General features: G+C 32.9%; 1 protein-coding gene across 4 annotated transcripts in view; it reads right to left on the bottom strand.

Annotated features, from left to right (window-relative positions):
• Nucleotides 1-16971, bottom strand: part of LOC145293866 (arf-GAP domain and FG repeat-containing protein 1-like) — a 191818-nt gene that overhangs the window by 9125 nt on the left and 165722 nt on the right. For 3 of the 4 annotated variants that reach the window (XM_080140605.1, XM_080140608.1, XM_080140607.1), the window contains 4 exons: nucleotides 12461-12502; nucleotides 7168-7251; nucleotides 3511-3975; nucleotides 1897-2246 (listed from right to left, as the gene is read on the bottom strand). In XM_080140605.1, coding sequence (XP_079996731.1) covers nucleotides 1897-2246; nucleotides 3511-3975; nucleotides 7168-7251; nucleotides 12461-12502 — 941 coding nt within the window. The remainder of the gene's footprint in view (nucleotides 1-1896; nucleotides 2247-3510; nucleotides 3976-7167; nucleotides 7252-12460; nucleotides 12503-16971) is intronic. The other variant, XM_080140606.1, reaches the window with a different exon arrangement.

Genomic DNA, 16971 nt, shown 5'->3' with positions numbered 1-16971 from the left:
TTGCTTGCTCAGCAACTGAGAAGGCTAACATGCTTGCCAGACGGTTTGCCTCAAACTCCACACTGGACTCTGCTAACCACCTCCTTCCTGACTTTCCTTTGCAGACAGACCCACACTAGACGATCTGAAAATCACCCCTGCTCAGGTGCATGCTATCATAAGAAAGCTTGACACTGCAAAAGCATGTGGACCTGATCTCATCCCAGCTGTGCTATTAAAAAAGTGCGGCGCCGAAGTAGCTCCAGTTCTCTTCAAACTTTACAACAAATACCTTAATGAATCTTGCTTTCTTGCCTGCTGGAAAACTGCTTCTGTAGTGCCAGTTTTTAAGAATTCTGGCGAAAGAACTGACCCAGTAAATTATCACCCCATTAGCCTCCTCCCACTTTTCACCAAAATATTTGAGACAATAATTAACCAAGCTCTAGTCCATCACCTTACAGATGCTAAACTTCTGACTGACCAACAATATGGATTTAGGCAAACCCGTTTCACAGCAGACATCCTAACTAATCTCAGAACGTATATACCAGTCACTGGACAAAGCAGGGGAGGGTAGAGCAGTAGCTCTAGATATATCTAAGGCTTTTGACAGGGTATGGTATGAGGGTCTTCAAGAAAATCAGATCATATGGGGTCACTGGAAGAATACATAACAGATCCTTCTTAGATAAGAAAAAAATCCAGGTTGTCCTTGACGGTCATACATCTAAACAATATGATATAAATGCGGGAGTGCCTCAGGGGTCTATCCTTGGACCTCTGTTATTCCTAATATTCATAAATGACCTCCCTGACAAAATTGTCTGTGAGATGGGTATGTATGCCGACGACACCATGCTCTATAACAGACACGGCAGAAAACAAATGAACACATATCTAAAGAAATAGCAGAAACACTAGAGGATGGCCTCCAATCTGTCGTGGAAGGGGGACAAAAATGGATGGTCACATTCAATGCTGCTAAGACTAAACTTGTTGCCTTCAATAATTACAAGAAACCTTCCCTACCGCCAATAGCAATGGCCAAAGACTCTTTATCTGAAAGTACATCTTTTAAACTCCTCGGCCTAATGTTCACAGGTAACATGAGTTGGAACAATTACATTGAGAACATTGCCAGGACCGCTGCGAAGAAGGTGGATTCTCTCTACCATGCTAGAAATCTATTAACGCCTGAAAGTATCCTATACCTCTATAAGGCCACCATTCGCCCATGTATGGAGTATTGTTGTCATATTTGGGCTGGGGCATCTGCCACTAGTTTCTCGCTTCTAGACAAGGTTCAAAAGAGAGTTGCCAATTTGATAGGACCTGAACTGTCAACTAAACTTCAGCCTCTGTCACCTCGACGAAATGTTGCATCCCTCTGCCTGTTCTACAAGTACTTTAACGGTGAATGCTCTGACGAACTGCAAGCACTTGTGCCCCCTCGATGTAAATACCCCCGACAAACCCAACAAGTAGCTAAATCCCACCCCTTCACAATAGAGATCCCTAGATGCAAGAGAGCCTTCTACTCCAGTAGTTTCTTCCCCAGAACAGCTAGACTTTGGAATTCCCTTCCAGGTCCCTGCTTCCCCGACTGTACTGACATGCAGAAGTTCAAGTGCAACGTGAACCGACATCCTACACAGTACCCCTGATGCTTATGTCCATGATAGTAGCCCCCCACAACAAAGTGGCAATGTGCCTTGTTTGGGGTGAAAATGTAATAAAAAAAAAATATTTAAAAAAAAAAAAAAAAACATCCTCTTTTAAGTATCCAATCCCCCTCACCCCCCTAAAAAATTTAGAGAAACCAATGCCAACAAACCAAAACTAAGACAGATCAAAAAGTCGTAACTTGCAAATTCATACAAATTATACAGAAATTCTTTTAACAAATAAATTTACCATGAAAGGATTTGCTGGAGCAGAATTCTGTCCCCAAGCAGTTCCGAAACCTTGGACAGATTGAACGGTTGCGAATCCAAATTTATCCATTGGTCCTGGTGCCCCAAATGTGTTTGCTGTCTGTTGAGGCATGCCAAACGCAGCAGTTGTCGAAGGTGACATCGCATTAAAGTTTCCATTTTGCATGCCAAATTGATTGAAACCTGCATTTGAGTTGGGAGGTGCCTGGCTGCCAAATATTGAGTTGGTGCCATTTCCTGCAGTTCCACCTCCAGCTGGTGCAAATGGATTACCCCCTCCAACAACTCCTGGTGCAGGAGCAAACACACTAGTTCCAAATGGGTTAGGCACTAAAATAAAAAAAGTATAAATTTTATTTTGTAAATTCCATCATTTTCAAAGATTTATATTTGTCATGTCAAAGGAAGGTTTAAAACAAATATTTAAATAAATTGGAAACTAAGTTTTGAGAACAGGAGCTGCAAAATTAAAATGAATACATATAAAAAAATATGAAAAAAAATTCAGGAGAAATTATATATTAAAAAAAAAAAATGCTTACTAAAAGTTAAGATTAAAAAAGATATTGATTGTATACAATTTTTAAATAATAATAATGGTGAAATATTAGACATGGAATATGCTAGAATGATATTTCAATATTGAAATTAGATTTGATAAAAAATGGAAATTTCAGAGTAAAAATTAAGTTAACGTGCGATGAAATGATACTATGTACAGGATGTCTCAAGAGACACGTAGCAAAGAAAATAGTTAAATCTTTCTCTTGACTAATCCATTAACCAGGACAAACATATTTTGGAGTTTTTGAAGTTTGCTCAAGATTTTTTAGATTCAACTTTAAGTTTAGAGTAAGAAATTCAGATGTTTCTGAATTTTTGAGATGAGAACAGATTATTTGGATTCCTGGGATTACTATTCTCATTTTGAGTGTTATTTTTGCAATGTTTCAAGATAAGTAACCTCGGACCTTTTTCAGTTGTATCTTATCAAACTTGGGAATCTGTGCGGAATTTTGAACGGAATCCATTACTTAATCCATACTCTTGTTCCTTCAAAACGAGAGCACGCTACACATGTTTATTTAATAAAAGGTTTCGTTTGAAGCTCTGCACAGATTTCCAAGTTTGACAAGATAACCTGAAGAAGGTTGGAAGTTGTGAAAATATCACTTAAGAACCAAGAATCCAACATATCACTTAAGAACCAAGAATCCAACATATCACTTAAGAACCAAGAATCCAACATATCACTTAAGAACCAAGAATCCAACATATCACTTAAGAACCAAGAATCCAACATATCACTTAAGAACCAAGAATCCAACATATCACTTAAGAACCAAGAATCCAACATATCACTTAAGAACCAAGAATCCAACATATCACTTAAGAACCAAGAATCAAAAATATCACTTAAGAACCAAGAATCCAAATTATATATATATATATATATATATATATATATATATATATATATATTTTTTTTTTTTAATTTCCTAATTGAAAATAAACAAAAAGGAAATTACATCAATATAGATTTTGCACATAAAAAAAACCCCAAATAATTTCATAAGAAAAGTTTGCACAATACCTGCATTAGCAAATGCTGATTGAGGTGGAGCAACTCCTGTGGGTGTGGCCCAGTTCATATTAGTAGGCGCTGCAGTTGCTGTTTGAGTAGCCCAGTCTATTGGAGCACCACTAGTGGTAGGGACGGAAGTAAAACCAAACCCTCCACTACCACTGGTTACAGCAGGAGCGGTGATACCTCCCATGGTTCCTCCCCAATTAATAGATGCAGGAACCGTGTTGGTAGGATTGCTGCTTATGTTCCATGTCGACTGGCTAGCTGGGGTACCTGCATTGCCATTACCTACACTGCCATTATCGTTGAAGACGTTACACAAGTCAGCCAGGGCTGCATATTTATCATTCGACTGGATTTGCGGCTGTGAATTTGCTAAAGTCGGGGCTGTTGATGATTGGGGGAATGCGGCAAAACCTCCATTCGAAACGGTAGCGGATGATCCGACCAGTCCTAACGGCTGAAGAGGGGCTGGAAATAAAAAAAAAGAAAGAAAAAAAGTTCTTTGAAAAGAAATTTTTGAAATTTCACTTTACTTAAAAATAAGTTGGATTTATTTTATAGCATAATCTACCCTTCAGAGATTATTTAGTGCCAAACATTAAAAAAAAAATTTAAATGAATGAATTTCAAAATGGAGATAAGTATGGATCGATAATGTGACATGGCTAACAGTATTTGAACCCAGTTTACAAATATTAAAGTCTGTTGATAACCTTATTTTCATCCTCACATAACCTTTCAATCTTTCCTAATTAGAAAAGCTAAAATACCCAAATAAAACAAAACACAAAAAATAAAATTAAATTATGCCGAAAGACTTTGATGATCGACGAGATGCAAGTCTGACTGACAAATGGTTTTGATTTTCATTTTTCATATTTTTTAATAGTATATGATGACTGGAACAAAGCACCGGATATAAAGGTTAACGAGTTGTGGACAGTCTTGAGCTTTCGATGGTTGGATACAGTTTGAGTTGTTCACAATTGACAATTATGAGTTGGGCAAATTGTGGCTTGGACTAAATCGAGAGATTTAGAGGATCGACATGAACGGACATCCACTGACAAACATAGGCTTGACAGAACATAGATGTTAACCTTAGCATGTAGAGAATCGATGGTGTCACACACACACACACACACACACAGCACATCTGATATTTGTAGAATGTGCCGGATTTTTTGTGTTTTATTTTTTCATACTTATGAACCTGTGCATGCACTATCTTGGCAGCTGCCAATGTAGAGACAACGACATGGCCAAAAAAGAAGACAAAGGAGAAGAAACCATTGGAAATAGCATTTAGTGGTTGTCCAGCAGGCAGAATGTAGTATTATAATGATAGTTCAAAAGATTAAGAACTAGGGTGCTAGAAGGTCAAATATTAGGGGTGTCATGCGATCACGAAAACTTTCCACCATCCATTTCTATACTAGCTGTACCCGGCCACGTGTTGCTGCGGCTGAAAACAAACAAAAAACATAGGCAAAATGAATGGTTCTTATGTTCGTGTTTTCAGTACGTGTGGATATTGCTTTCCAATATAATTTTGTTGTTTGTTCGGTACTGTACTAAGAGAAATAATAATGTTCAAGTGAAATCAGTAATATTTAATAAATTGCCATGTCGCAGTAATGAAAATATCCAAAATGCACGCAAAACGATAATGTATAAGTTAATAATTAAAGGTAATAATTTTCATAGGAAATAGAAATGTAAGCTATTTCTCACGGCAAATGTCACATGATAAAACAGAAATTGCTGCCAAAAGCATTTATTTTGTTGAATCATGGAATACATAAATTGACAGAAAATATAATTTGTTATAATGGTGCTTACAAATAAAAATTAACTTTTTACAATAATGAAGAAGCACAGTCTTATCGGTTCAAGACTTAAATAGACCAAAAATCTAATTATGCTTTTAATTATAATTAACCTTTTGACTGTCTAGTATCGGTACAATAACGAAGAAGTCCCTTTCGTATCGGCCAACCCATGCAATGAACAACCCACATAATTTGACCCGGAAAATATTGAGAAAATAATAGAAAGATAGAAATTGAAAAGAAAATTTAAAAAATACTTAAAATTTACTGATTAGATACTTAATTATCTGAATAGAACTTGCAGTTTGTAATGTTTATTAACATCTAATGAATGTTTTTGCAAAATATTTAAAAGCAAAAGTTGTTTTTTCTTTGGTAATGCATGCTGACACGAACACATGTACACAGAAACACGCATGACAGCTCCGAAAATGTAAACAAAGTAACAGGCCAGAAATATTAAAAAAAATATATAAATAATATAAATATATTGTAAATTTACAGAATATCTACATATATTTAATTTTCTCCAGAGAAGTTGCAGTTTGTATTACCGAAAACATAGAATAAAGGAAATTAGATATTGATGCAGAATACATTTTGGATCTGAAGTTCAATATCCCTTTTTATTCTGCATCAATATCTAATTTCCCTTATTCTATGTAGCTAAAATGATTTACAAACTTTTAATTTTAATTTTTTATGTTTATTACCTTTAGCAAATTAGGTGCAAACCATTTATAATATTTGCTAATATTTTTCCTCTGAGGAGATGAATAAACATTGAAAACTCATGGGGTAAGGAAATATACTTATTAAACTGTATTCTTTGCTTTGCATATAATAAAAATTCAATATTTGAAATTTAACAGTTTCAAATCATAAAATTTAAATTCCTAAATTATGATTTATTTGCTCTATCTGGTATATTAAGCAATTTTATTTTGCTGGGATTGTTATATGTAAAATATTACATCCAATAATATTTTGTAAGACCAATAATCACTGGATTTGCATATCAGTAGATTTACTGCATTTCATTCTGATGTATATATATATATATATATATATATATATATATTTCATGTGAAATCTTTTTATCATTTTTCTTTTACCTCCTACTCCCCTTACCTCACCCTTTTTTTAACCAAGTAAGATCTGTAACTTACTTGTAGTTTCACTAAATACTTTTATATGCAAAATCCGATCCCGCATTTTGCTAATTCCTGCCCTCTGATGAGAAGGAGAGTATTTCTTCGAAACTCCGCGGATTAAGGACTATCCACTTATCTTGTGCTTCCTTTTTAAAATTAAATATGTTTTTAACTCTTTTTCAAGATGTCTTTCAACATGTTTTATTAATCATTTGTTCATATATATATATATATATATATATATATATATATATATATATATATATATTATACTTTAAAAGATTATGTACTTTTAATATCCTATTCCTATGGTTACACACACTACCCTCATATTTATACAATGTAATTTCCAAACCATAATAAAGTATGAATTCGCCTCTAATTTGAAAATTATGCGATCTGAAGATTGTAGTAACATGCAAAACTATTGTAACGGTATATATATATATATATATATATATATATATATATATATATATATATATATATATATACCATTACAATAGTTTTGCATGTTATATGTATATATATAAAAAGAAAAAAAAACAAAAAAAAACAATCTTTTTAAGTACTACTAGTTTTTTTGCATATAAATTTGAGTTTTTTATAAAAGCAGAACTTTTAAAGGAAAATATAAGAGCAAGCAAAAATCTAAAAAAGAGAGTGTAACTAACCGCTGGACGTTGGTGAGAATGCATTGGAGCCAGTTGGTGTAGATGCTTGGCTCCTGAATTGGCTAAAATCGGCAAATCCACCGCCTGCAATGGAGGAAAAAAGGTAATAATAAAACATTGACCAAACAGTCATCTAAAATTTTAATTTAAAGACGTTTTAAGATGAAAGAAACATTAATGAGTTAAATTCTTGCATTAATTAAGCAAAACCAAAAACTGAAATTCCATCGAAAAGTTGTTGAAAAGAAAAGATGTAAAAATGCAAAAAGCAAAAGAAAAAGACAAACAAAAAAAAAAAAAATGAAAAGATTTATAAGTAAATTTTAATATTTAGCTACATTATTTTTGAGATGTCTTATATATCTTGTATATTTTTTGTTTTTAAAAACTTTGTCCAGTAGTTTATTGGATTACATAAGAAAATATCAAAAGAAATTTACCGAAATAAAAGCATCACGTGAGAGTAAAATAGAAATAAAGAAAAAACAAGCCAAGCTATTATTGTTATTTATAATGTTGACATGTTTCACACACTTATCTCCATTTGGGTTGAAAAATTTGATAAGTTAGTTTTCTTATGTCATGTCAACTATTTTGGGGTTATTTAATGCTACATCCAGTAATTTTGTAAAAGTTTTGGTGTTTGCGTAAATTGGTGATCTTTTAAACCAACGCATATCAGATGAAAACGTTCTTACATTGTGTCATATTGAAATTAGAATAAATTTTAAAAATCATGAAAAATAATCCAGTAGAAAAATAATTACAGGTAAAAATAGAATTTATCAAATTTATTGTATGTTTTAATGTGGAACAGTTGTGTGATCAAGTCAGTATGACAAAATGATTTATCTTCCTTGATTTACATTAAGGGTCCACCATTTTTAAACTAAACATAATTGTGAATGATTTTTTTTTGTAAAAAGTACATCTACTAGATCATTTTTTTGTAATTTTTAGAATTTATACTGATTTCGACATAACTAGCAAATACGTAATGTTTTCACCGGAAATATGTTGATTTAATAGATCACCAATCTATACAAGCACTAAAATTTTTATGCTTCAAGTTCTTCCATATCTTCCAATATTTATCCATGGTGTTCTTGTTTTTGACTTTGAAGAACATGATTGAGTTTTGCAAAGGGAAAGGAAAAAAAATAATATCAATGTTTGGTACATATCTAGTCAGTAAGACAGTATCTTCAGACAGCCTGTAACAGCAAATGCCTAAATAGATATTACCTCTTTGGGTCAAGGTGAACATAGGAGCAATAGTAACTAAGGGGCAACTCCACATTCCCTAGAGTTTCCAAATGGCACCTTACCACTGGTTGTCTTATAAGGTCATACCCAAGACCAAGTTGAAAAAAGTCTATAATATTGGAGGGTACTAGTACAAATATTAATTAAATGCTTTGTGCAGCACAGAGTCGTAAACAGGATATAAACTAGGTTGGTAAGGGGGAAAAAAGACTTCAAGAAATAAGCATTTTATTTTTAAGAATAGAAAGTGGTCGAATATGGGCAGACGTTTGTGGCAGATGCTATCTCTTGGGGGAATAAGCCAGTATTCTGTCAAAAGATTTTGTGCCATCTAATTTGATTAAATAAATAAGGTTAAGATTTGGCGCAGGTACAAAATTGTCCTCAGAGGAGACAACACATGCATATAATGTAAAGATACAATTTTAACTGAAAATGATTTGAACTCTTCATATTATTTACATTCTTTGTACTACTGTTTTATATTGAGTATTATTTTCACAAAGTTTTGATCGATGTAACCTATGACTTTAGGTATATCTTCTCAAACTTAGGAATCTGCATAGAGTTTCTAACTGAATCTTAACTCACGGGGGTAGCATGCTCTCATTCTGTCAGCTATGATGCGTAAAAATTCTAAATAATTCACAATTGTATTTTGAGTGTCACCTGCACTGAGAATTCAACCTTCAACCCCCAAAAAAGTAACTTTTACAACTGAGTTTTACCAAGTACTATATCCACTACGCAATGGTGTCTTGCAGACAATTCTAGTATGAATTTTAAGGGTTTCACTTGAAATTCTGTGCTGATTGCCAAGTTCAGTTGAAAGATTATCGAGTTTGACAAGATACACCTAAAGAAGTTTGGAAGTTACATTGACAAAAACGTTATGAAAATAACACTCAAGATGAGAATAGTAGTTTGAAGAATCCAAATAATATGAATAATCAATACTCATCTCAAAAATTCAGAAATATAATTTGAACCATTAAATTTTAACTATTTTATAAGCAAATGGTTGCCAAGTAACTGTGAGAAAGTGTGATCAAAATGAACATAACATCAAGATGAGAAGAACTCTAAATAAATAAAAATAGCTTTTTTAGTTTTCCAATATATGAACAAATTATGGTCAGTGAAAGATATAAATAGTTGTGAAAAAGTAGGGACCACAAAAGTAGGGACTATAACAATGTACAACAAATATTGAAAACAGTTTCTAATACTGAAGACGTCATCTTTGCACATTTTCGAGCCTACGTTTTTAATTTATTTTGTTTCTGAATTTTTGAGATGAGGATTGATTATTTAGATTATTTGGATTTTTCGGACTATTGTTGTCATTTTGAATATTATTTTTATAATGTTTCTTGTCGAACTCGAGAATCTGCACAGAATTTCGAACTGAACCCTTTATTTAATCCAGGGAGATAGCCTGCTCTCATTTTATCAGCCATGATTAGGTAGAAATCCTAAGTATTTTGCAATTGTATTTTGAGTGTCGCCCACACTTAGGATTTAGCCTTCAATCTCCAGAAGCGTGTAACTTTGCAACTGAATTTTATCAAGTACTTTATCAGGTTCTACAGAAAAATTCCGATTTGACAAGTTACACCTGAAGAAAGTTGGAGATTACATTGACCGAAACACTGAAAAAAATAACACTCAAGACGAGAGCAGTAGTCCAAAGAATTCAAATCATATTTTTAATTTTTTTTGAAATAGAGTTCCAATTTCTTGGAATGCTATTTTCTAGCATTAATAAAGTTCTTTGTTTGCTAGCATAAACCACTGACTTAAGATTTACCTATGAGAAAAATCCAAAAGGACTCCAATCCATTTCTTTGGAAATGTATTATCTAAATATCTGCACATAGCATTCACAAAATGTGATAGATCAAATCATGTTGAAACTACATATCTTGCAGAAATGTTAAGTGTAATTTAGAAGAGATAAAATTTCATTATTACATGATTAAAATTATGTAAAAAATATTAAATCTTTAAAGCAGTATAATAACTTGTTTATGAGTCGAAATTTTTGCATCACTGTGTGTGTATGTATATATATATATATATATAATGAATAAAATGTTTTGTTAGAAGCATTGGGTCAGTAGGTAATATGCATTTTGAGAGCCTTATTAATGCAAACTTTAAAATAACTAAGAAGTGAATAGTTATTAGTAAACAATATATAAAAATACACCATTTTGAATTCCAGGAGTTGTTATTCCAACAACACAAAAAAAAAAAACGGGAAGAAAAACATTTCAAATCTGAGTTTAATGTACCAAACCAAATACCCAATAACAACAAATACGCCCCCCCCCCCAAAAAAAAACAAACAAACAAATAAAAACCTGTTACTAATTCTATTTGATAAGGACATATATTTTGAAATATATATACAATTAATATTTGAGTTAATTTTAAAATCCTCATTGATAAGACCTATATAACTTTTATATAGAGAGTTTGAGACAAATTTAATAATTTCTGATATTCTCTAATTTCAGAACCATTTGAAGTATTTAATAATAATAAAGTGCGGTGGATAGTTGTTTCTGTGTATGATTGGTTGGTTTGAAAATTAGAAACCATGGACAGACAACCGGAAAACACCAGAATATTGGAAGAGAGCAATCTGCATCATAAGGAGTTATGTCAGATTAAAATATCTGAAAATCTTAGTTGCAGCTCAGAGTTTGTTGAATACTTTGGAGGCCATGAAGTATAAGCTGGAGAATTGTAATAGGGATGTGTAACCAGTGGCTAGTAAAAAGAATCATAGTAGGCACTGTAAACCTTAATAAGAGAGATAGGTGTAGGTTTGGTGAGAGGGCCCAAGAGAACTGCCTTACAAAAATAAAGAAACTCTTCAATAAGGTTAAACATGCAGTTGAGCTGGAGGGTGTGTGTGTGCTCTCGTTCTTCTCAGGAGCTGCTGTAAAACAACACGTGGCTAGTCCACAGTTTGCATGACATGAAAACCAAGTTTCCTCAAACTGTGATGCTCTTAGAGTACTCTTCCAGAGAAGGCCACATTATCTTTGAAAAAAAAAAAAAAAATTATTCAGACATTATATAGAGTTGCTGTCCACTGTTATCAAAAAACTCAGTAGAGGATGGCTGTGGGAAGGTCATATGTGTGAGCAGGACTCAACTACATGTGACACCTCAGAGTTTGAAAACTTTTACATCTTCACCAATTCCATCCGGTTCCTTAACTGCTTGTAATCCTATGGACTATTATGCGTGGAACACAGTTGAGAAGAACACCAAGAATGAGCTGGTTGCCAGGATCAAACTGGTGTTAAGATGTCATGTGTAGACTGCATGCTCTACGTTTAGGTCCAACTTGGAGGTTGTAGTGGACACTTAGGGCAGTTTCTTTGAATAAGCAGTGTTTGGCAAAACATCCTGAGATGCACTTTGAATTTTGAGAACGGAGTAATTATTGGTCAAGATGTTTTTTTTTTTTCTTTCCTTTCTATAAAGTGTCAAATTTTTCTTGAGCACCGTATATGTCAGTGAAAACATAGAATCAAATTTCTATAATTGCTAATTTCATAAAACACTGATTCAATTTAAATATACTCAATCTCTGATACTGAGAATTTTTCCATCTTATTCCAAATACTTCCAATCTTTTTTTTTTTTAATATCCATGTTTATGCAAAGAACACTTTCAATGATGTAACATGTAATATCCCAAAATGAATGAAAATAAAAACAATAAAAGGCAACACAACAGAACAGTTTTGAAAAAAGAAAAAAAGAAAAAAAGCAATTCAATTTCTGAATTCAATATGAACATAATTTTTTGATGACACAAATGCGATCATAGGAATTTACAAAAAGCACATTTTTCATCCAACATAAATTTAAACCATCTTTAGGTAAAAGAAAAAAAAAAAAAAAAAAACAACATTCTTCCTGAATCAATTTAATTCCCGACACCAATATCTCACGAACAGTCTTAGCAGCTTCACTATTAATAAACAAGTTTTGAACTGAATACCTTGAGGTTCCAATCCTGGTGTTTTACCAATTGAGCTACCAGCTGTCATGATTTTATGGAAGTAAAAATAATAAACATGAATTAGTAAACATAAAAATAACATGATGAAATCTTTAATTGTTAAGATTCGTTATCAGTTTAGCTGAAAACTGGATTGTTCATGGTGAAAAAAAAACAAAAAACATTAAGCACTAAATAACTAAAAAAGGAGAAACCCTTAAAATGAAAAAAAAAAAAAAAAAAAAAAAAGCAGTGAGTTCCTGTCTTTGGACTATTAAAAATAAACAGCGTTTCCTTAGATATATATAAGCTTTGTTTCGACAAGAAACTTGTGCAAAAGTTTGTATATCTAAAAAATAAAAATAATAAATAAAAAAATAAAAATACATTTTTTTTTTAAAAAGTCAACATTTCAGATAATACATTCCCCAGGGCACATCATGTTAAGTGGCATGAACCAAATTTACACATAAATATATCTATTATATAAAGGACAAATGTCTACGTTTTTGTTTTTAAAGTTTTATCATTTTCTTCAAGCTGGGGATGTGGCAACCAACTGGATGACATTCACCGATTATCTCATACATTCCAACTGAAAGATCTTTTTAAAGATTCTAACCATCCCTTTAAGTGCAATTGTTTGAATCTCTTTTGTACTTGGTTCACTGAGTATATTTGCCAAGTAGTATCTGGGTGCATCTTTGTATGTTTAGCTAAATGTAAAAAACTATAAAACAAAGGCCCACAAAGTTGGTATGTTCTTGATCAGCATTGCCTTGGATAAATAGGATCTAAAATTTAGAATATATTATTCATTCTCTGAGGATCAACTACACCAGGTTTCTTGGTGGGGGTGGGGTGATGGGTCAGTGTTATGTACTAATTTGGAAAGAAAAGACCAGCTAATTCCGGCTAATTCCATGAAGAATCCATTATATAAAGAAGTCTGTCTGTTAGTGTGTGCATATTCAGGACGAGGAATGGGCTGGGCAAAGGAGAAGGTGGGGTTTGGGAAGAAGGAAAGGTAAACAGGAGATGGAAAGAGAGAAACACAGGGGTAGATAGAAGTTTTAATAGAAATATGTTACACTTTTGTTCTGGACGATGCCGGGTAGCTGTACTAGTAAAATATACATACCATTTTTGAACAAATTTTTAAAAATTAAAATATTGAGTTCAAACCACTAAATGTATTGTGCCCCAAAGAAGATCGTATCAAGCGAAACATTAGGTTGCATAAGCCAATAGATTAAAAGTAAGATTTTTTTTTTTTTTAAATACGTATAAATTTTAGGATATCTTATTCAGTTTAATGTTATATATATAAATCAAAAAGTAAAAATTAAGTTTACAAACTAAAAGCTTCTGTAAACTTTAAGCAAATTTAAATATTCATATAGTAATCCCAACCAAATAAAGCTCAATACAACCAAATTAGGAAATAGAGCTTGTCATAGAAGAATATAATTTAAGACTAAATTATACTTTACAAGAATTTATTGTTCAACAGGATATTCAAATAAGAAACATTAAGATTTTCTTAAACCACAGAGTTTCAAAGAAATGTGTTCTTATCAGAGGAAAGATATTAGCAAATGAATATTATAGTGAAGCTATGAATTTGCTGGTACTGGCATAAATTAAAATTACGTAAATTGATTAAGTGTTTTTTTAAACTAAGAAAATCAAATTTACGATTTTTAGTGATTAAAAAGTTTTAATTATTTTGAATACAAACAAAACATCAGTAGTCAAATTGAGTTATCATCCTTGAATTTTAACACATTCTAAAACAACATGGTGACTCCTGACTACTGTGTTGCTCATCATAAAATTTGATTTTCTTAGTAAAAAGAAAAAAAACTACTTGATCAATTTATGTGATTTTTGGAATATGACATCTTCATTTCATGACAAGTACATACATCATAAAGATTTGTCTGTATTTTCAGTATTATTGTTTTTGTTATGTTGAATTCTAAATAAGAACCGAAAATCCAACAGAATGAAAAGGTAATATAAAATAGAATTAAAGGCGAAAAAGTGGAACACAATGAAGTCAACACGGAAGAATATTGGATCAGTGTTTGTGGAGTTAAAACATATAAAGTCTGGCACCTAAAATTTCAAAATATCTGACTCCTTATTTTAGAGTCTTTCAATATTTAGATTGTTTGTTGAGATATAAAAAAAATCCAACTCTGACTTATTCCAAAATTCCTCTGGTGTAAATGGATCACTGTAAGAGAAAATTTATTGCATGTTTTTTGTTTTTTTTTTTAAAGATACATACCTTGAAAAAGCCGGAATAAATTGTCTCTTGGGCAAAATATTAATCTGCACACGTTTCTATGTTGATTTCCTTGTGTTCCATTTAAATTTCTTTTGTTTCATACTTTTATTTTATCTTACATTATTTTTCAGATTGTAATCAGTTTCATTTATCTTTCAATAAAAATGATTCCCAAGTTCTTATCGGGAATAACAATAATGTGAAATCCTTCATTAATTAAGCTAATACCGTAAGAACTATACAAGAAATGTTGTTTATAATCTTTTTAGTATTTACTAATTATAAAAGTGCTTATCAATTAAATCCATAAAATATAAAATAATTTGTTTGAATAACTAAAAAGAAAAAAGTTAAAAACATAAAATATTTTTAACTTTGCTTTGGAATATTTTAAATGATGATTGATAGTTTGTATCATTTGGATTATTTAGACTGCTGTTCTCATCTTGGATGTTATTCGCACATTTGGCTGATGTAACCTTCAACTTTCTTAAGGTATATCTTATCAAACTCAAGAATATATCAAATTCAGGAATCTGTATGAAATTTCAAACAAAACCCTTTATTTAATCTATGAAGGAAGCTTGCTTGCATTCCATCGGCTATAACTGGGTAGAAGTTTTAATTTGTAATTATATTGATGACTGAAGTTTCAATCTTCAGAAGTCCATCATTTAGAACTGATTATTACTTTAGCATTAAGGATTAAATAAAGGGTATTGTAGAGAATAAGGGCGACAGAGGAGACGGGTCAGAAAAAAGTGGGACACCGGTCGTCATGCGGTGTTATAAATTCAGCACTAGTCACAGACTCGGTAGACTTTTTAAGTCCACTTTACATGGCGCTACGAACAGGATTTATTTTTACAGGCCGATATATTCCCCTTTCGAGAATTGTTGTGCACAAAGGATTTCAAATTCTATTGGGATGCTATCCTAAACAAGCTTCTTAAAAAAAAAACAAAAAAAAACACCAAAAGTCTGGTAATTCTGGCTGATGGCAGACAACTATGTTATTTGGAAGGGGTATCCATGAAAGGGGATAAAATTCTGATACCAAAGCAGCTTAGAGCTGAAATAGTAGAGGCACTGTACTCTACCCATTAAGGGGTGAATGGGATGTTGGCTAATGCTAGAAAATGATTATTTTGGCCCGGTCTAGACGCTAGTATCTGACAAACAAGCGCACAATGTTGTAAATGCAATTTGATTGCCCCATCCCAATAGAGAGAACCACTAATGCCACCTTCAACCCCAGAATTCCCATTTCAAAAGATTATTACGGACCTAGTGGTTATGGATTGGAAGAGTTACATGGTATATGCGGACTGATACACTGGCTGGATTGAAGTCGTCCTGCTACTATCAGGGAAGGCTGCAGCAGTATGTGATGCATTGAGGGGTTTGTTCTGCACATATGGTGCACCAGAGGAGATATCCAATAGAGGGCCACCATTCGACGCATTGGAGTATAAATCATTCCTAGAAGACTGGGGCGTAAAGAGACTCATTTCATTCTCACATTATCTCCAAAGCAATGGCTGAACCAAAATGACTGTAAAAACAGCTAAAAGAATGCTCATGGACTGCATTGATGGCTATGGCCACCTACACCACGATCAGGCAGCACAGGCAATGATAACATAAAAACACGCTCCACCAGAACCTCGGATAATCACCAGCTGAAATGTTATATGATCGAACAATAAGTGACCAGCAACCTATGCTTTATGAGAAGCACCAGATTCATGATTGCTGGACAGAAACCAAAGAATTGAGAGAAAGGACAATGGCAAAAAGGCATGTGTTAAAGAACAGTATAACATGCACGGCTGTCCACTCCAACAACTTCAGATTGGCGAATCCGTTCAGGTGCAGAACCAGGAGGAATCATATCTGTGATGGACAAAAACGGGGAGAGTTGTCAAGATGATGGGTAATAAACAATACCAGATACAGTTGGATGGAAGCAGTAGGTCACACTATGCAATCGTCGTTTCCTCCGGAAGATCCAGCCTGTCATGGTTATGCCAGATTATTCACCTATACAACTACTCCCTCAACCACCTCCCCAAAGGCCAAAAATGGAGGACAGCATATTTCCGTGTGACATACGAGATGATGGATGTGAAAAAAGTTGGCAGACGACACATCTGACGCAGTGATGGCAGATGACACATCTGACGCAGATATGAAGATGGATAACCAAGACCAG

Source organism: Euprymna scolopes, chromosome 15 (genome assembly GCF_053919585.1).
Source record: "Euprymna scolopes isolate OS-2025 chromosome 15, ASM5391958v1, whole genome shotgun sequence".
Classification (NCBI taxonomy): Eukaryota; Metazoa; Mollusca; class Cephalopoda; order Sepiida; family Sepiolidae; genus Euprymna; species Euprymna scolopes.
The sequence above is the reverse complement of the archived record's forward strand: the minus strand, read 5'-3'. Positions and strand labels throughout refer to the sequence as shown.